This window comes from Silurus meridionalis, chromosome 24 (genome assembly GCF_014805685.1).
Source record: "Silurus meridionalis isolate SWU-2019-XX chromosome 24, ASM1480568v1, whole genome shotgun sequence".
NCBI classification, from domain to species: Eukaryota; Metazoa; Chordata; class Actinopteri; order Siluriformes; family Siluridae; genus Silurus; species Silurus meridionalis.
In genome coordinates, this window is record NC_060907.1 from 5,532,327 (window position 1) to 5,555,382 (window position 23,056).

The 23,056-nt window shown below is 39.0% G+C and overlaps 1 protein-coding gene across 1 annotated transcript; it reads left to right on the forward strand.

Annotated features, from left to right (window-relative positions):
* Positions 1 to 938: 938 nt before the first annotated feature.
* On the forward strand, positions 939 to 21,360 carry ifngr1 (interferon gamma receptor 1). The gene is made up of 7 exons (XM_046837225.1): positions 939 to 1,155; positions 13,354 to 13,471; positions 13,651 to 13,829; positions 13,928 to 14,094; positions 18,365 to 18,527; positions 18,605 to 18,738; positions 20,365 to 21,360. Exons 1-7 carry the CDS (start codon positions 1,083 to 1,085, stop codon positions 20,767 to 20,769), a joined length of 1,239 nt encoding a protein of 412 aa, XP_046693181.1. The 5' UTR covers positions 939 to 1,082; the 3' UTR covers positions 20,770 to 21,360.
* Positions 21,361 to 23,056: the final 1,696 nt, after the last annotated feature.

Below are 23,056 nucleotides of genomic sequence, written 5' to 3' on the forward strand. Positions count from 1 at the left end.
ATTTCATTTTCCAGCAGGATTTGGCACCTGCCCACCCTTCCCAAAGCACTAAAGGTTGGTTCAATGACCATGGTGTTGGTGTGGTGACTGGCCAGCAAACTCACCAGACCAGAACCCCATAGCGAATCTGTGGTATTGTCAAGAGGAAAATGAGAAACAAGAGACCAAAAAATGCAGATGAGCTGAAGGCCACTGTCTAAGAAACCTGGGTTTTAATACCACCTCAGCAGTGCCACAGACTGATCACCTCCATGCCACGCCGAAATGAGGCAGTAATTAAAGCAAAAGGAGCCTCTACCAAGTATTGAGTACATATACAGTAAATGAACATACTTTCCAGAAGACCAACAATTCACTAAAAATGTGTTTTTGATTAGACTTATGAAGTATTCTCATTATTTTAGAGAAAGTGAATTGGTGGGTTTTTGTTAAATAGAATTATAGATTGAGTTCTAACTCGAATCAGTGTAGTGAAGTGAATACATGAATCACACCAATCAGTTTAAAGCACACGACTCCTACTACCGTGAACGATGCAGGTGCGCATGCGCACACGCCCAGGTGTGCTATTCATTTTATTTTCAATTAATTTTTATTTGTATTGCGCTTTAAACAATAAACATTGTATCAAAGCAGCTTAACACAGATAATGTGTTGATAAAATGAATAAGATGTTCTTTATAAGTGTAAGTTTGTCCCTGATGAACGAGCCTGTTGGTGCTACCTGTTGATTGTATCCTGTGCCGGTGTGCACGCGGAAGTGAGGCAACGTGACCCGCGTGGATTCGTTTCCTTGTTCATCATCAGCACTGAGACAGAGCGCAGCCAGAGCCGGACTGAGAGCTTCAGCTGAGGGCCGGCCCTCCCCACGCCCACCCCACGCCGCTCCACGCCTCTCCACGCCTCCTGCCCCACCGAACGCGAACACATCACAGCGATTCTCTGCCGCTTCTGCACCGGCTTTCACTCGCATCTTCTCCAGATGGATTAATCCGAGTTTTTCCCACTGTGGCTGATTTATGGATTGAGAGGAAACCCATGAATCCATAAGTGAACTGATCTGTGATCTTCAGCTTGGCACCATGCGGACTCACATGTGGGGGGTCTTCTGTGTATTTACTGCCCTCACTTTACTGAGCACAATCACACAGGCTGGTGAGTAACAAACTCCACATACACTCCACACACACACACTTCACATACACTCCACACACATACACTCCATACACACTCCACACACACTTCACATACACTACTCCACACACATACACTCCATACACACTTCACATACACTACTCCACACACACTTCACATACACTACTCCACACACTTCACATACACTACTCCACACTTCACATACTACTCACACACACACTTCACATACACTACTCCACACACACTTCACATACACTACTCCACACACATACATTCCACACACACTTTACATATACTATTCCACACATACACTCCATACGCACTTCACATACACTACTCCACACACTTCACACACACTACTCCACACACACTTCACATACACTACTCACACACACTTCATATACACTACTCCACACACATACACTACTCCACACACACTTTACATATACTATTCCACACACATACACTCCATACGCACTTCACATACACTACTCCACACACACTTCACATACACTACTCCACACACACTTCACATACACTACTCCACACACACTTTACATATACTATTCCACACACATACACTCCATACGCACTTCACATACACTACTCCACACACACTTCACATACACTACTCCACACACACTTCACATACACTACTCCACACACACTTTACATATACTATTCACACACATACACTCCATACGCACTTCACATACACTACTCCACACACACTTCACATACACTACTCCACACACACTTTACATATACTATTCCACACACATACACTCCATACACTTCACATACTACTCCACACACTTCACATACACTACTCCACACACACTTTACATATACTATTCCACACACATACACTCCATACGCACTTCACATACACTACTCCACACACTTCACATACACTACTCCACACACACTTTACATATACTATTCCACACACATACACTCCATACGCACTTCACATACACTACTCCACACACACTTCACATACACTACTCCACACACATACATTCCACACACACTTTATATATACTATTCCACACACATACACTCCATACGCACTTCACATACACTACTCCACACACACTTCACATACACTACTCCACACACACTTCACATACACTACTCCACACACACTTCACATACACTACTCACACACACTTTACATATACTATTCCACACACATACACTCCATACGCACTTCACATACACTACTCCACACACACTTCACATACACTACTCCACACACACTTTACATATACTATTCCACACACACACTCCATACGCACTTCACATACACTACTCCACACACACTTCACATACACTACTCCACACACACTTCACACACTACTCCACACACACTTCACATACACTACTCCACACACACACTTTACATATACTATTCACACACATACACTCACACACACTTCACATACACTACTCCACACACACACTTCACATACACTACTCCACACACACTTTACATATACTATTCCACACACATACACTCCATACGCACTTCACATACACTACTCCACACACACTTCACATACACTACTCCACACACACTTTACATATACTATTCCACACACATACACTCCATACGCACTTCACATACACTACTCCACACACACTTCACATACACTACTCCACACACATACATTCCACACACACTTTACATATACTATTCCACACACATACACTCCACACACACTTCACATACACTATTCCACACACATACACTCCACACACATACACTCCTCATACACTCCACACACACACACACACACACACACACACACACACACACATACACTCCAAGTTCTATTTAGAAACCTTCATCTGTCCTACCTGATGACATTGTCTGTTTATGCAATATCATTACAGACAGACAGACAGACAGACAGATAGATAGATAGATAGATAGATAGATAGATAGATAGATAGATAGATAGATAGATAGATAGATAGATAGATACACACGTTTTGTGAGTGAATGTGGTAAACGTAAAAAGGGATGAGAGTGTGTGTGTGTGTGTGTGTACACTGGAGTATTACCAACATAGTGTGTGTATCTTTATATACACAATTCAGTATTTAACGCTTGAACACAGGGTTCTGTCACAAATCAGCTTTAGAGAAAGAAATAGATTAGGAGTCTGTATTTAATGTTTGTACATTATTTCCGATCAGTTCAATGAAAAATGTGAAAATGAACATTTACAGGCTTTTGGATAGTAATTTGGATAGTAATTACTACCTTATGAGGCCAGTGTGATTGAAACATCACTCAATTTAAGCAAACAAACAAAAAAGCCATAGACACACACATAAAGCACATAAAAAACTCAGGGGACATTCCATCGTGAGGACATACTGTAGGAAAGTTTGTGACATGTTCTTTATATAAGACAGGTCTGGGCTTGAAAAGACAATAACCCGTACCTAAAATACCACCCCCCCAAAAAACCTACATACACATTTACAGGTCTAAACAGGTTTTGCTCTACTTTTTTTTCAAACCAACAAAACTTGGAGTGGCATGTGTTTCCCGTCTACAGGAAATGGATGTTTACTAATAGTGTCGCATTCCACCAAACAGGTTTCATGGTTTCATGACCATCAGTATCAGCTTGGATCATGTGTATAAATCTATTCAATTTGCTAAAACATATCCATAAATAATGAGAATGATGTGGAATATTTATGGAATAGTGGATTATTGAGATGTAACGTGACCCAGTGAACATATTACCAAATATAATATTATAGACTGATCTGTAGATCTTTTGAAATTTCCTTAATCTCTCAATTGCACTTTGTTCAACTGGTGTTTTTTTTGTTTTTTTATCCAGGCAACATCAGTAGGTGGGATTAGACTTTTTGTCACTGGTTTATGACCTCTGGCGTTCTCAGGAAGTGAAACTTTAAATAATTTATGATTTTCTCTGATGATGATTGTCTGGGAAATCCCTTTACTGAAAGGAAAATCTCTGCTGAAGAGATCAGCATAGATGTTTTCTGAGCCAGAAACTGTGTTCTTCCTGAGTCTGAGTCTGGTTCAAAGCTTGGCCACTTCTTGTTTTTTCAATGACTAGCAAACTTTGGTCTTGTGATCATAAACAAGACGCCATCGGTAAATGATAACGAATGCATGTATTTTGGACCCACTGAGTTTTATTGTCCTATGAAATGATAAGGTCACATGAATATATATATATATATATATATATATATATATATATATATATATATATATATATATAATTTTTATTTATTTTATTTATTTTTTTACATTTGATTGGATATACAGTGATTTTGCTTTAAATCTCCTCACCTTTAGTTTATGGCTCAGTTAAGACCAGTCGCTAACAACATTTTTGTGTGTGTGTTTGATGTTGTGATACAGGTCTTACATTTCATCAGTAATGGTCCTAAAAAGTCTTACATTTGACTTTGTGAAACCTACAGAAACCTTGTATCTTGATAACCTTTGCTTGGTTTTGAATTCATTTGGTGTCCAAAGTAATCGTTAACCAGGTCATAAACAGTATCAATAAAATATCTCCTCTAAAGCGAGGGTTATGATGTAACAACGCTTTCCTTCCTTCAACAATTTCCCTATGGGATCAATTAAGTATTCTGATTCAGAATAAAACAGCCTTTATTTGTCACATATACATTACAGCACAGTGAAATTCGTTCTTCGCGTATCCCAGCTTGCTCAGTAGCTGGGGTCAGAGTGCAGGGTCAGCCATGATACGGCACCCCTGGATCACAGAGGGTTAAGGGCCTTGCTCAAGGGCCCAAGAGTGCCAGCTTGGCGATACAGGGGCTTGAACCATGACCTTCTGATCAGTTACCAAGAGCTTTAACCACTGAGCTCCCACTCCTCCAATTATTAATCAATCAATGGTTGCACAGAGCAACAAGTAAACAAAGTTAAGGAACCAACAAACATCAGTAGGTTAAATGCAGGTTCTGTGAAAAGCATGGAAACACCTGCAACTTTTTAAAATTCAATTCGTTTTTATTTGCAGAGCGCTTTTAACAATAGTCATTGTCTCAAAGCAGCTTTACAGAGATTAAGCTCTTCTAAGAGAATGTATGTTTGTTCCTTATAATTGTAAGTTGATCCCCAGTGAGCGATCCAGTGGCACAACGTAAACCTCCCTGATATGCCATGGGAAAGAAACCTTGAGAGGAACCATCCTCATCCTCAATACAGAATATTTATAACAGTGTTATCATTGTTATGGTGTGCAGTGTTCACAGTTCATCCGGAAACTATTCAGAGCGTCACTTTTATTACAAATTGTTATGTTACAGCCTTATTCCAAAATAGATTCAACTCATTCTTTTCCTCGAAATTCCACAAACAAAAGCCCATAATGACAACGTGTAAGAAGTGTGTTTGAAATCTCAAATTTATTCAAAATACAAAAAGAAGCAAATAAAAAATTTACTTGTACAGAAGTATTACAGCTTTTGCTCAATACCTTGATGAAGGTCCTTTAATACCAATTACAGCCTCAGGTCTTTTTGAGTTTGATGCTACAAGCTTGGCACCAATTTTTGGCCATTCTTCTTTGCGGAACCTCTCAAGTTTAATCAGGTTGGATGGAGAACGTCAGTGCACAGGCATTTCCAGGTCTCTCCAGAGATGTTCAATCTGGTTTAAGCCTGGGCTCTGGCTTTAATAAGGAAAGTTTTTTTTCGAGTGTCTGATGAAAGGTCCAGTTCCAGTACTTTATTTAGTGCCGTGAAACTATTTTATTTTATATCAATCTTTTTTCTTTTCAGTGCAGTACTGTTGCTGGAACAGGTCTTATTGGGAAAATAAGTTTCCTGTTGTCTAAAAATTTCTTTTGCTAAGTTCCACATTATAATAGGATTAGCAAAATAAATAGATGAAGTATCTGCTTCCCCCATTCGCTTTAACACTGTAAATGGTTTATTCTGCTTTTCCACAGAAATGAATTGTTGTTTCCTCTTTGTGTTTGGTAGCAAAGAAAGTTCTCACCAGCAGTATGATCTGCCATGGTGCAGGAAAACAACGTTAAACTTTGATTCAGCTTTATTTGCAATGGACATTGTCTCAAGCAGCTTTTCAGAGATAGAGGTTAGAGAGTTGTAGAAAAGAATGTATAATTTCAGTGCCTATAAATTTGTTTCCTATAATTCGATTCCTAATGAGGGAGCAAGTGGCGACTGCGGCAAGGAAGAACTTCTTCCCTCCGTGCTTCAACTGTTCGTTAAAAAAATAGATGTGGTACGCCATTGTAGCAGACTGTTGATTTCAGTTACAGTCCAAATCCATCCTCAAACGTTCTTGAGTTTTGTCTTTCAACGCGATTGTATTATTTATGGCAAAACATGCAACCTGTTTTTGCCTCGTCAGTATTAAGGACATTTTACTGCCTTGTTCATAGAATTTTCCAGAAAAGTTTACATTTATGCTTCTTTTTGTATTAAATTGTTCCCATAGCTATATTTATAAACTTTCAAAGACCTCAGATAAAGGAAATATATCGTATTGTCACTAATCAGTTTGCTGTTGTTAATGATAATGCTTTGCATTAAGATTCCTCAGCTAGCATAACAAGATTAGCAGTGGTGGACAGTTATGAAGTAAATGTAATCTGTTACTGTACTTTATTTATTTTTTCTCGTATCTATACTTTACTTTTGAACTTTTTGTGGAAAAAAAACATGAAGCAAGCCACCGATCAGGGTAGAGCAAAACATTCAGAGAGGAGTAAATGATGGAAAAAACTATTTTTCAAATTTGCGCAATTTTGTTAAAGTCGCTAAAAAGAAGGTTTTGGGCTCATGATAATTCGAATAGAAATCACTCATTAATATTCTATTAATAGATCAGTGTGTTAAGAGTCACTTCAGAGTAAAGTGTCTTGTGATAAAAATGATAATAGGAACATTATAGCTGTAAAAAATCATAGTACTTTGGATACTTAAGTAGGTTTGAAGGCAAATACTTTTGTACTTTTACTCAAGTGAAAGCCTAAAGGGACACTTTTACTTGAGTCATATATTACCTGCTGTATCTCTACTTTAACTCAAATACATGGTTTGTGTACTTCATCCATCACTGGATGTTAACATGAATAAATAAACAAATAAATATCGATTATTAATCAACATCATTCATTTATTAGCAATATCATACACACTTAAATTGCCAATGGTTCCAAAATCAGTTGATAGTTTTTGATTCATTTAATTAATTATTAGTTACTTTGTGATTTTTACACGTGTTCATGCAAACTGGGAGGCGGTGCCTCAGTGGTTAAAGTATATCTTTGGATCCAAAGGTTTTGAGTTGAAATCACAGCCACACTAAGCTACAACTCCTGGGCCCCTAAACAAGGCCCTTAACACTATATCTACTTAGTTGTATGAATGAGATGAATGTCAGTTGCTCTGGATCAGGGCATCTGCCAAAATGCCATAAATGTAAATGTAAAGTGCAGTTCTGAGCCATTGTAATAAACGATGTTAAAAGTTCAGAAATACATTCCCCCAGTCCCACACCAATCCTGAGACAATCCGTGACAACAAATCTGTGGTAAATCTCTTTCCTTTTTGCTGATCTGAGCCTCATGTTCTGATCAAAAAGGTAATTTAAACCACTCTGTGAAGCTGGAGATGGTTCCACATGAACAGTCTGAAGATCTATAAGGTTTCCAGGGATGGATTTGGACTGGAATTAAAATCAACAGTCTCCTACAATGTGTTTAGGACCTCAAATGATATTAAGAGGTCGCTGAACATCACCTGGTGTTGAGGATGAGGATGGGTTCCCATTTGAGTGGGGGTTTTTCCTCATGAAGTCTCAAGGAGTTTTTCCCTGCAAAGTCACCACTGGCTCACTCATTAGCCGTAAACTTATAAGGCTAAACTTCTACACTCTTTTCTTCAACTTTATAAAACCTCGGTTATGCTGCTTTGAGACAAAGTCCATTGTTAAATGAGCTTTACAAATAAAACTGTATTAAATTTAATCTATACATTTTAATCTGATGACTGACATCTCCAGTTTATGGACCCAGGATTGAGAACCTGGTTCGGTTAGAAAATCCAAACGAAAGAGTATGACTAGATCAACAGCTTGTGCTGATAGCATCAGTGCTGAAACGAAACCTACCAGTAATTTATGATTATGTACTTAAGAGACACACCCAATATATTCAGTACCTGTACAAATACTCAGTCTAAATAACTTTGCGCAATATATGGTGAATAAGTTCAGGTGTGTGGGTGTGTTAAAAGAATATTTCCAAAAGTCCCCTTCTAGTAAGTAAACTTGTTTGTTTGGCTAAGGTAAATATTTTGCTCCAATCAGGTTATGCATGTACACTATGTGGACCTGACCTCTTCTGCCACATATGGTTCTTTTCCAAACTGTTACCACAAAGCTGGAGGAACAGAATTGTATAGGGTTTAAAAAAAACTGCGTTTACTTGAACCTCTGAAACCCAAACCTGTTCCAGCATGGCAATAATATATAGTAATATAGTAATAATTATAAATTAAAAAAATAATGATGCAAAGCATGATGGTTTGGGCAGAAGGAATAGGAAGCAGGTGCCATTGCTGTCACGTTTTCACGTTTTTCTTTGACTTTTCCTTGAGTCCTTGATCACGTCCCCATTGCCACAATGTTATCCTTTATATATGCAAACCTTGAATCATTAAACTTCTTTACTCTAAGGATAAATGATGAGTGATATTGACTTAAAACTGTTTGAAGGTATTCAGACGGCCTGTGCATCGCCAAGAATCTGGCGATACGATACGTATCACGATACAGGGGTTTGCGATACGATACATTGCGATACTACGGAGGCCGAGAAGTGCAAAACACATTAACAAAGTAGAAAACACATGAACAAACCCGAAAACAAAATAACAAATCCGAAAACAAAATAACAAATCCATAAGCACAACGACAATTCAGACAAACCGGAAAAGGTAGGTATAGTTTGTGAATGGAAAACTTACCCATCACTGGACGAGACACCTGTTATTCAAGATATACAGGAAATATGAAGTCTTATAACTTTGCTTCTTGTGCATGTGTAAAATTCTCTGTTTACTTTAAAGTATTTTTAATTTTGATTAGTGCACCTTTAAATATAAGAAAATAACAGAATAATATATTGGCAAGAAAGGAGAAACTGGAATTAATTCTAAGCTACTTTAAGGAAGGACATTAATATGCAGTGATGTTGGAGATGCTGCAGTATATCATGACATAAATATTATTTTGTACACTTTTACACATACGTTCCAACTTTCTCCTGCTGCAGACTGTTGTACTTCCTGTAGATCTCGAATGACCGGTGTCTCGTCCAACGATCGGTATGTGTTTCATTTGCAAACTGTAACTACCTTTTCCAGTTTGTCTGAATTGTCGTTGTGTTTTCATGTGATATATATATATATATATATATATATATATATATATATATATATATATATATATATATAGAGGAAAGCTATCATTAAGAACACACGACCTTATGCAAACCTTAGCAAAGAAAAAATGTAACAGGAACACAGCGGGATTATTCAACGTTTTTGAAACATAATAACACGGTGTCAAAATAACTTTTCATATTTTCCTTACGTATTTTATATACGGCTATATAAAGCTAGCTGTTTAAAAGTGTATTGAATTCTTCAGACCTGAAGATCATTTTAGATTTAGACACACTGAGATCATTTTAGATTTATTAGAAAGACATTGAATTACACGCATCTTCGCCTTTGACTTGACTAATGTAGCTGTTGTAGTTAGTGCCTGGTGCCATTTTTTATACATATTTTTAATTTTCTTGCCAAGTTCGTCTCTTGTGCCTCGAGCCGTTGCCATGTAGCTCAGTAAAGTTGTTAAAAACGAGGACAATAGCTGTCTCACTTTTCTATGGCACTGGAACCAGATGTTGCTATGGAAACAGCGGTTTATAAGCAACATATTCATTTAGAAGGTTAGTGGATAAGGCATTGGACTTTGGATCTGAAGGTTCAAAGCTCAGCCACAGCACTCCTGGGGCTCCTAAACAAGGCCCTTAACTCAATAGGTGCTCAGTTATATAAGACAAGATAAGATATACCTTTATTCATCCCACAGTGGGGACATTTCTCTGTTACAGCAGCAAAGATAAAAGAAATTCAAATAGAATAGACACATCCTATAGTATACAGTATTTACACAACACAATGTATAAATACAAATAAGGAAAAAAAGAGACCACTAGTAATTTGTTATGCACGTGTTGCAGGTAATATTGCACACAGGTGGCATTATGAGTTATGAATATTATAATGTATTATGAATGAAATTAATGTAAGTCACTCTCTGTGTTCAACGCTCTAAACTCACACCTGAACTCCTTCCAGCCAATCAAAATCCAGTATTCAGCTATTCCACGGAATAAACTAGGATACTTAGGGGCGTTCAAGTCAAACCGGGACTTTTGAGTTGATAAAATAAAAGAACAAATTTCCAGGAGTGGAACCTGCATTTACTTTTTGTCATATTTCCCTGCTACCTTCATACACGTATCCCAGCGTTTATATGACGCCTGGAAAGATTTGTCATTAGATTTGTCTGTACGCCCGAAGCATCCTATGCAATCGTCACTGATGGACGTATGGCCGTTTTCAAAACCATTCAGACGTCTTACTGTGGCCGAGCGTCTCATCATCGCACTGTGCTCAAAGTCTCCTGTGGAAATCCGCGGGTTTTACGCCTTCGTTCACAAGAAACTTCATCACCACACTCTGTTCCATGTTCGCATTGACACTGTTGTCTGCCATCTTGATTAACGGTCTCTGGCTCGGCCTGCGACATGTGCGCCACCTATCAGTAATAGGACACGCCAGCCAAATACTACTACATGTAGTACCACCACACTAGAACGCTACCACCGGAGCTTCAGTTACAATGACCATGAGCATGAAACGTTCTCGTTCACTGTGGCAGAAACTCTCACCCACTTTTTTGTTTGAAAAACAAGTCGCACAACCGTCTGCGCTCTGCCAAATGTTCGCTGATTAAATCTCGTGTTTATGAGGAAAAACGCTGCCATGCGGGACGCTCAACTTGCACTGCTTTTCGCTTAGCGACCATGAATTTGTCAATAAAAAAGGTGAGAAAAGTGTATAGCAACATTTATTCCAACGTTGCAGAATGAGCTAAAGAGAGTTAAAACGATGAGCATTACATTAAAGTACATCATTAAGCAATACAGAGTGATTCCAACCGGGGGTCCGCAACCCCTAGGGGTCTGCGGCGGTACTGCAGGGGATGATGTTTTTACCCAAGTTCTTTTTTTTTTCTTTTTTTAACGAACAGTTATTTGTGATTCAACATTAAAGATAAAATATAAAATTTGAAACATATTATAATGATTACATTAAAGTTCTATTCAAAGTAATTCTGAAGTTCATGTAAATGTATAAAAGTCCTCCTGATAATAAAAGAATAATAAACTGCAAATTTATTAAAATGATAGACAACTGTGAACAACTTAATAAATTGTGATTGTCCGTTATGGTGCGTAAATCAAAACGTACAATAATACATGTACAGCAACAACAACAACAGTCTCACATGAAGGGAACGTGTTATTCAGTCAACAACAATGGCCAACGCAAGAGCAGAAGAACTTGAAAAGCCTCCCGCATCATTCAAAACTTTCCATGTAATAAATAAAATGCAAATTAGATTTGGCTCCTCCCCTTTTTTTGCTGATCCGAAAAATGTGACCGATCCGTGACTCGAAAGCCGTAATACAAACCGAACTGTGATCCGTTGCACCACTAATTATATATGTACAGTATGAGGGCGAAGCAGACGCTGGTGTGTCTATCACGAGCAAAATGTAAAGTATTTTTGAAATATCGAAAAAATCGTAAATCGAACCGTCAGTACATTTAAATCAATTTTAACTCATGAGCTTCCAATTTTATCCACTGAGCTTCCACTTCCCCCAGAAGTGAAAGTGAGGAAGAAGATGCAGTAAATCGGTTTCTAGGCGAGATTCCTTCTTTTGAAACCGCTGTTTGTTTGGCCGTGTGTGTGTGCGTTTCTCATTTAAACACAAAACTTCATGCCCATGGTCCTGAATGTGTTCCTGAGCCATTACAGTGGGGAGAGAAATTAAAACAGAAATGTAGACATCTAGTCTTTGATATAGTGATATTTGTTCTTTGATTTATTGTACAATTTTTCTCCAGTGTAAGGGTCTGAGATGAAGATGCTCATGAAGGTTCAGTGAAGCGTGTAGGACAGTTTGCTGTTTCTCATCAGCTAGTGTATTCATTTGTCATTAACTTTGAAAGAAACATCTGCTTTTCCAATATAACCTTATGAGAGAACTTTAGATGTCCATAGCATGTATAAGGCACCACTGGGAAAACATCTGCTGTTATAACCTCGCGTTAAAAGAGAACATCAGCTTGTAGCTCATTAAGAGAACATAAAGAAAACATCTGTTAATGGCTTTTATAATGTATCATATGAGAAAACATCTGTGTATATCTTCTATAACATTTAGAGTACATCTGTTCATCGATTGAATAACATTATGTTGAGAGAACATCTGTTTATTGATCCAATAATATTGAGAACATCTGTTCATGGCTTCTACAACTGAGAGAACATCTGTTCATGGCTTTTATAATATAACACTGAGAAAACATCTGTTCAAAGATTGAATAACATTATGTTGAGAAAACATCTGTTCTCTGTTAAATAACATTAAGTAATATAGCTTCTATAACAATATTATGAGATTTCATAGCTCATAACATCTGTTCATAGCTCCTATATCATTGAGAGAACATCTGTTCATAGCTCCTATATCATTGAGAGAACATCTGTTTGTAGCGCCTCTAACATTGAGAGAACATCTGTTTGAAGCTCCTATAACATTATTGAAACATCTGCTCCTTATGATAACATTATGAGAAAACATCTGTTCATCTAGCTCCTTTAGCATAACAATATCAGTGAGCGTGAGATTAAAAGAGGAATAAAACACGATGTTACACGTTTGCATGTCTCCACGATCAGCACGTACAGTTTTATTGTTTACCTGTGGCTCGTGTCACATGACTGACATCTCACTTCTCTCAATGTCTCTTTGTATCCCACAGTTCCTCCTCCTTTCAACGTGTCTGTAACGTGTGACAGTTATGGAGTGGTGGTGGAGTGGATGGCTTCTGGTCTCAATGACACGGCCGACTTCCTGTTAAAGCTCCAGCCAAACTATGGGTGAGTATAAGACCCACGTCACTGGATCTTCAGTGAGATGTTCACTCGAATTGGGCCACTTGGAGGAATCATCATTATATTTGCTGGATATTATTCTGTCATTTCACAATGTTTTTTTTCCTGTCAGGGTCTAATAGTTGATTGTAAGATATTCCCTGTTCCTTTTCTTAATCTCACAGGGAAAACACGTCTGTCAGCACAAAGCATCTCCGATACAACATCTCCGAGCTGATGCTGGACACGGCGTATAACCGCTACGTAGTGAGAGTGGCAGCCAGAGACGGAGAACAGGAGTCTGAGTTTGCAGAGTCGCAGAAATTCACGTACAACTACTTGGATCAATTAAAAATGGTGGTCTGTAAGTAAAATTTTTTTCCCTCCACTCATTCTTGAGATCTTTGATCTGACCTATAAAGACTTGAAGGATAATCTCCGCCTCCATTCATGTGTTTTTAGGTGATCTTGAGTTTCCTCAAGTCAACCTGATACCTAAAGACGGGAAGCTAATTGTGAAGTTCCCCAACCCTTTGCACCTGTACAGAGACACACCCGCTCTGCGGAACCTGCCGTACAACGAACAACTGGATTACCATCTCACAAGCGAAAAGGATGACGGCAGCCAGGCAAGGCACAAGAAATGTTTCAAGCAGCGATGTCAAACATGTGACCTGTGGGCCTGGATGAGCTTGATGGAGCTCCAGCCCACTAGATGAGTTTAGAATCCTCGCTGAATGCGCTAATGATGCGAAATCCCTCATTAACCAGTATAAGTTGACAGAACATCAGTTACGTCACAAAGCAGGTTTGCGTAAATACCTAGGTTAAGAATACATGTTGTGAAATTTCGTATGACTCGTTAACATGGAGGAGTTTGTGTACATTAACGACATTTGATCCCAGATTCCATTTTCAGTTTCTACCAGTTCCAAGAATTTTTCTACACAGATTTTTTGCTTTGTGGTAAAAAAACAAACAAACAAAAGAAACAAATGGGTGGAAAAGTCAGGTTTCCCAATACTTTTGGCAATACATTCAGTTTCCTTTTCAACTTTCTTAAGTAATTCTCCGAACTACTTGTTCACATCATGTCGCTTCGATCAAATTGCGAACGCTTTGCTACATTCGTTTAATCGATTGTGTAAAATTGTCTGCTGTTTCCTACATTATCAACTGTTCATGTTGATCAAAATATATTATACTGCTTCTCACCTGAACAGTCTCAACCCCCAAAAAACATCTGGGCATCAGTTCGTTGCGTAAGTCATCGAATGCAAAATGGTTAAACCAGTTGTTATTATGTGTGAAGCTTAAATTTCTATTCAACTTCTTTTCTTGAATTGATGAATTGTGCAGATGAATCTTGAATGTCACTAATGAACGCCAAAGTATGGCATCCGATCGACCAATGAGAGAGGGACTAAGGATTTTGAGAAAAGTACAGGCTTCTGCAAAAAAATCCATTGTGTTGTACAGTCTGACAAATTGTTTTGAGAAATGCACTTACTGTTCACAAGTATTAAGGACAATTCGAGAAATTCTCCAAAGCAACAGGAAAACTGTAACCTGCTACTGTTTTGCTCGATTAAATTAAATGTTGTATCTCACCAAGTCTAAACATACATAGAAAATACATGGGTTACGGAATCTACATTTTAAAATTCGTAAATTTGTCGTTAGAACTTGTTACACACTGTGTGTTGTAACCTACAACGCGTTCGCATGGGCGAGTTTGTCTAGATTTACGACACACCATCCCAGTTCCATGTTTTACCCAAAGGATTTTCCAACATTCCCACACACATGTTTTTAGAAGAATTTAACCTACTACTGAAATATTCTTTAGGCTCTATAGTAGGCCACTCAAGATCTCATAGTCCAACTCATATGAAGCAATTCTTTGTGCATCATCCAGCTGGAACAGGTTGAGTCTCCTAGTTCAAGTGAATGGAAAATTTCACGCTAAAGCGTCCTGAGACATCAGGTACAATTCGAGTTTGTCCGGGTGTCCCGATATTTTTGACCGTACAACTCTTCAATGCCAAATTTTTGTTGTCTGCACGGTTGTCATTTTAAAAAGTAAAGGCACCGTGACACGTGTTGCTCCCTGTGGGACTCGCAGGCTCAGTGGTAGAGTCCTCGTCTCTGAACACTGAGGTTGAGGTTCGAATCCAGGGTCTGGTGAAGCCCCTGGACTTGGTGAGGTGAGAGAACATGTATAAGAAGTTTGTCAAGTAGAAAGTGCAGGTGATATATAAACTAATAATATGAGTCTTTTTAAGCTCCATAATCCCTTTGACTTCCTGGATTCAAATTAGCAAAAGAATCTGGTGTTAGCGATCGGTTTTCACCTGCCTCAAAATCTAATTCCAGTACAAGGAAGTTAAAAAGTGTGTTTCTGCTCATACCTTCGTCATTCATACATTTGCTACTTGGGTGGGGCTTTTGTTTATTGTCAGAGAAATCCTTCCATTTGAGTCATAGGAAACTCATATAGAAACTAAAGACTTGTTTGCGTTTGAAATCATTAGGGCACTGCTGTAGGTAGCGAAAACAATTCAGCTTTAATTCAGCTCGCTACAAATGAGCACAATGGGCGTAATCAGGTCGATTTGGAAGAGCAGTACTCTCACGTATCAAAGTAAGCCTTAGAACAGGGGTAGACAACAGCCGCAAGGCCGTGTCTACATTAATAGGTTTTTATTTGAAAGCGCATATTTTCCTCTACGGTTTGGATTTCAGTCAGCGAATAAAGATCGCTTTTTGAATTCGCTTTCCAACGCGGATACATTTGAATACGCTTTTGAATTGTGTGTAAAAACAGAGGACTTTGAAGACGATGCCACATCTTTAGTCACCGGCGTGACGTTTCAAAGAGGTGAAAAGTAAATAAACATTAATGACGCAGATCAAATTGTCTTACGTTTTGCTCGTAAGCGTTTTCAGGCGTTTTTAGTGCGGATGAGCAACTTTTGCGAAACGATTGAAAACGAAGACGTTTCAGACGTAGCCTGAGTCGACCGCAGGATGTGTTCTGTAAATACCACTAGTCACCATGGAGCTCCGTCGAAAAGTTGTAAATAATTGTGTTGCTGTTCTTTATAAATCAACAACATTTGCATATTAAATAAAATAAAAATTATAATAATTTGTATCCATGGACTCCGACGTCTGAGGGTCAACGTTTAATATCGTGCGCAAGGAAAACTCACTCGTTGCGGGCCCTAGATTTTTTTTTTTTACCCAAAATAAAGACTATCAGGAAAACTATCAGGAAAGATAAAAAAATTTACAAATGTGATTAACTTTTAGACTGAGTAACAGGAATAAAGAAGGCTGCATTTTTAAATGTGTTTCCTACCATGGTCAATCATTGTCAATAATGATTGTGAGGAAATTTTATTAACACGTGATTAAACACTCTCTTCACGTATATGAATATTGCTTGTAATACTAGTATTATTATTAAAAGTGAACGCTGCCACTTTGTTATTCAGGAAGTTTGTATCAAACAAGTAGCCCTTCGTTTTACTCAGTCCCCTTGAAATACCTCTCAGTTTCTAAAAGGTTTTTGATTTCTGCTATAGAAGCCTGTATTTGAGTAACAATAGAGTAAAATGTGACTCCAGTAAAAGTAAAAGTGTCCCTTTAAACTTGAGTAAAAGTACAAAGGTTTTTGCCTTCAAATGTACTTAAGTATCCAAAGTACTATGATTTATTATAACCATAATGTTGCTATTATCGTTTTTAGCACAAGACTCTTTACTTAATCAACTCAGTTTATGTGAAAACACTCAAATGTGACTCTCAGCACACTGATCTATTAATAGAATAATATTAATAACTCAAACATTCATTGGATTCTAGAATTCGATTAAAATGTTCATGAGCCCCAAAGCTTATTTTCAGCTACTTCAATAAAATCGCGTAAGTAAATCCACGGGTGTTTGAGTTCGAGTCTGGAGTTTCTTCATCATTTATTCCTCTGTAAATGTTCTGCTTGCTGTTGGACTGATGCTGAACTGTATGTTGGTGATCAGTAGATCAGTAGAACACCAAGCTCCAATCAGAACAAGCGTGCGCTCAAACCTGATTGTTGACTCGCTTCGTGTTTCACCAGTTAAGCTTTTATCCACATAAATAAAAAGCTTCATTGCTGTTCATTACTACATTTGCTTCATTACTGTCCACCGCTGGTTAGAAGAACCCACACATTAGCAAGTATGTATTAAAAGTGTAAACGTGTGTTGGTACGTTCTACATTCAAATCTGGTACCTGACAGACTCTTATCAGGGTTTAGAGGGTACTTGTGTGGGCTTTTAACAATTATTTCGAAGCAGCGTTACAGGAATAAATACACTGTAAATTCACCCCTAGGGATTAGTTTGACCTTAATGAGTGAGACGGTGGAGACAAGGAAAAACTTCCTGAAAGTTCATGAGGAATAAACCTGAAGAGAAACCAGCCTCAAAACGAAACCCGACCTCAACTAAGTGCCACAAAATATCCGTTCATTTTAGTTCCAATCAAATTCAGAGATATTGAGCGAGCCAGTGGTGACCAGGGCAAGAACTCTGCAAAACTCCCTGAGATAGCACAAGGAAGAAACCTTGAGAGGAACCAGACTCAAACGTTCCGTCGTAGTTGAGGTTCTCAACTGTCCACTGATGGACACTTGCAAATGCAAAACTTCATAGCATTTGTAGCCCTGAGTTATTGTGGCACACATCTTCATGGTTCTCAAGGTTAATTATCCGACTGAAAGGGGTCTGCTAGAAGGTTCTTTGAGGCATTATTGAGTTCTTTCTGGGTTTTCTTTAGAGGAGACCTCCTGAGGAAAAAGCACAAGTAAAAGCTAGCTGGTCAGCAACATTTTTCTGTCTATCTTCTTTCAGATTAAGGAAAGATTATTATGTTTTGCTGAGTCGGACACGTGCGAGAGCAGCCTGGAGTTCCCAGAAAAGCTTGAGGAATACTGCGTCACACTCCTGGGAAGGATCAGACAAACTCGTGTACGGAAATCTGGACCTCACTGTTACAAGGGCACGCTTAACCCCGGTACGAACGGCGTCCGAGTCCAAATTCAAATCCTCTTCAACTTATTTCCTTTGCTCAACGCCTTTTTTTTTTTTCAGGTCCTCCTATCTCCACGATTCTCATCCCATTGCTGGTGGGTCTTGCAGTGTTTGCCACTTTGGCATTGATCGTGGTGCTTCTGGTGGAGATGATCATCAAGAAACAGGGCAAGAAGATTTTCCCAGACATTTTGGTAAGTTCTCAGGAGTCTGAGATCCAAACATTGGATATAAAAATGATCTGATTAGCGAGAGATGGAAGATGTTTAAGATGCCGGGGGTTTCGATAGATGTACGCGTTAGATGTCACCTTTTTTGCAGCAGTCCAATTCGTGGCAAGGCAAGAGTGGTGTGGTGTAAACCGGGCATTTCTAACCCTGGACTTACCCTCAGGTGTTTTTGAGAAGTAAATTATACAAAATACGCATCCAGGATGAGGAGAGCATCGGCGTGAACGTCCTTATCGAAGGGGATTTTCTCTATTTATCTGTCAGCAACAATCACCTCATTGTGTTTTGCACCAGAGGGCAATTAAAATGGCAGTGTGGTCCAAAAGATCGATCTATCTATCTATCTATCTATCTATCTATCTATCTATCTATCTATCTCTCTCTCTCTCTCTCTCTCTCTCTCTCTCTCTCTCTAGCCATCCATCTCTCCATATCTCTTTCTCTATCTAGCCATCCATTCATCTATCCATCCATCCATCCATCCATCTCTCTTTAGCTATCCATCTCTCCGTATCTCTTTCTCTCTATATAGCCATACATCTCTTCATATCTCTTTCTCTCTCTCTATCTAGCCATCCATCTCTCCATATCTCTCTCTCTCTCTCTCTCTCTCTCTCTCTCTCTCTCTCTCTCTCTCTCTATCTATTCATCTATCTGTATCTCTCTGTATCTCTCTCTCTCTCTCTCTCTCTCTTTAGCTATCCATCCATCTCTCCATCTCTCTCACTACCTATCCATCCATCTCTCTGTATATATCTCTCTAGTTATCCATCCATCTCTGTATCTCTCTCTCTCCATATTCATCCATCTCTCTGTATATATATATCTCTCTCTAGCTATCCATTCATCCTCTGTATCTCTCTCTCCTCCCTATCCATCCATCCATCCATCTCTCTGTATATCTCTCTTTCTAGCTATCCATTCATCCCTCTGTATCTCTCTCTCTCTCTCTCTCTCTCTATCCATCCATCCATCCATCCATCCATCCATCTCTCTGTATCTCTCTCTCTCTCTGTGTATAAAAGTGTAGATCACGTATCCACACCATAGAACATGAACTAATAATCAAAACATCCAACAAAATATCCTTCACTCGTTTATCAGCGCTGCTTCTTCTTCCTCGTATCAGTGATAGTTTTGTCTTCAGTATCAGAGGCCTCGAGCTCCTGCAGGTCGAGTTTCAGTACATGTGTAAAAATCCACAGCTTTTTATAAATCACCTATTTAAAGATGCTCTGCTTTCTGAAGATCAGATGAGATACGATTCTGAAGACCGTGTATCCAGTGTATTTTTTTAAAAGGATAAGAAAGAAGGAAGAAAACAAAAAAATTGAATAGGAGTTAAAAGAAGAAAACCGGAATGAGATCAAATTAGAAGTTTACCAGGAAATTAGAATTTGAAAAGATCTGATTGTTACAATGAACAACCAGGAAGAGGATGATGTTTTTTTTGTTAAACATTTGTACCATCTCACTAGCGATCGCTTCAGTGTGTGTGTGTGTGTGTGTGTGTGTGTGTAAGACAATAGCAGACTTGTTGAGCTGCATTGTACATGGGTCACATTATTTTATTTTATTTTTCCGTTCTAGAAGGACAAACATTCGACGCCGCTGATCCGGCTTTTAAAACCGTCCCCGGAACCTGTGGATGAAAATCCGAGCATCGAGCCGGCGGTCGTGGTTTCCCTGGACGTTCTCAGCGACACAGAGGAAAACACGCTCCTGCAGGAAACGTCCACATGCAGCAATGTGAATACAAACTACACCAAGAGCAAGAACCTGTACACATCCTCAGGAAGCAGCGAACTGGAAGGAAACGGTTATGGGAAAGATCTGAACGGGTTTTGGGACGGGGACGGGGACGAGGATGGGGATTTGGACGAAGATGGGTACTTGGACAGGGACTATGATGAGGACGGGGACGAGGCTGATCAGTCTGGCAGCACCTTGTCTTCAGGTTACGACCGGCCGCATATCATCGTTAAAACGAGATGATTGTAAAGAGTTAATCTGGGACCTTCATGCAGCATCTGAAGATGTGAGATGTGTGAGAGATAAAGGCGAGATGTGGGACGGGGGAGAATGTAAATAATGTGATTAGAGCCTCATAGAGCTCCATCAGGTATCTTTAAACTGCGATCGTGTCTGAGCAAACAGCAGTTTCCTCTAAAGCCACAACAAAACTATTCTGTGAAGGAACCTGAGTCTCCACATTCCAGTTCTGCATTCAGGTGCTGATCTGACACACCTACAGCGGATGGGTACGGCTGAACGTCGGGCTCGATCAGGGAGCAACACACACGCATACACACACACGTGCACACACACACGCACACGTGCACAAACACACACACAAACCTCATGGATCCTTACATCAATTACACAAGTATTCCCTGAAACTCTACTTTTTTTTAGTTGCTATCCATCTATTCATCTCTATCTGTTTGTCTATCCATCCATCCATCTCTATCTGTTTGTCTATCTATCTATCTATCTATCTATCTATCTATCTATCTATCTATCTATCTATCTATCTATCTATCCATACAGTATTTTTATATCCAATCATCCATCCAACATATTTCCATATCCACCCATCTCTATCCATCCATCCAACATATTTCCATATCCATTTATCTCCATCCATCCATCCATCCATCCATCCATCCATCCATCCAACATATTTCCATATCCATCCATCCATCCATCCATCCATCCAACATATTTCCATATCCATCCATCTCTATCCATTCATTCATCCATCTCTATCCATCCATCCATCCATCCATCCAACATATTTCCATATCCATCCATCTCCATCCATCCATCCATCCATCCAACATATTTCCATATCCATCCATCTCTATCCATCCATCCATCCATCCAACATATTTCCATATCCACCCATCTCTATCCATCCATCCATCCATCCATCCATCCATCCATCCATCCATCCATCCATCCATCCATCCAACATATTTCCATATCCATCCATCTTTATCCATCCATCCAATATATTTCCACATCCATCCATCCATCCATCCATTCATCCATCCATCCATCCATCCATCCTCTCTCTCTCCCTCTCTCTCAGACGACTACATTGTAAGTAAAATGGAACAGTGTGAATGTGAGTGGAGACACTGGATGCAGATGTGCAGTCCTGCTCCGTGAAGACGTTTAGTAAACATTGAAAAACTATTTTGAACAGAATGAAGCTCTGGATGAAACTTTGAATGACTTCCTCCTGCTGTGTTAAATGAATGTAAATGCTGCTATGCCCTAAAGTGAATCTGTACATGAACAGCTGAACATGCGGTAATGAATATTACTGTATCTGGTCTCTGAAATATTGGACTTGAGTTTATTTCTATACAGGTACTTTGTTTCTGTGGATTCCTGGTCAACGATGCGTGTAAAAGACTCGCCTCAGGACGCTCTGCTTTTCAGAGTCGAATCTCCAGAAGTGCGCGACGAGCTGAAAGACGCACTTTGATCGCCTGCGTGTGGAGTTTGGAATAGAAATAAGGAGGTTTTATGATCAGGATTAACACTGGGACAAGGTTCTCGGATCGTTCGCTGCTATAACGTGACCCCCAGAGCACGTGGGCATGGAGAGCAGTGTCTAATGTTGCGTAATAAAAAAGAAGAAATGAAGTTTTTCTGTTTATGTATTCAGTCAAATATTAAAAAAAAAGTAAAATAAAAAAAAAGGGTGCCTTTACTTTTATTTTTTTGTTGTAGAAAAATATGCGAATAAAATGTGGATCACGCCGGTGTTTAAACTACTTCAGGGTTGATGTCGTTGATCACATCACCACAGTCTCTTGAGGAACATCTTCTCTTTGAAAGGCACACAGATGTAACCGTCGATATTCGGTAGACTGCTGATCTTTTCTTGACGTTTTCTACAGAAGCGATGCAGCGTCTGTTTATTAATTATAACTCTGATAATGATCTTATTGCTGAATGCTAAAGTCTGATTAACCAAATTCTCCATTTTATACAAATTATGAATTCTGAGTTTTACTCAAAATATTACCACCTACGACTTTATTCGCAAAACATTTCAACCTTTATTCTGTTAATTTCGACACTTTTGGGGCCCCTGAGCAAGGCCCTTAACCCTCTGTGCTCCAGGGTATGAATGAATTTCACTGTAAAGTAAAGTAAAAATCCTTCCTTCATCTTGATATTTTCACCTGAGGTTCCTCCTCCTGTATGGTTTCATGGGGTAGATGTAGATGTAAAGGCTCTGGGTTACAGAGACAGAATAACACAG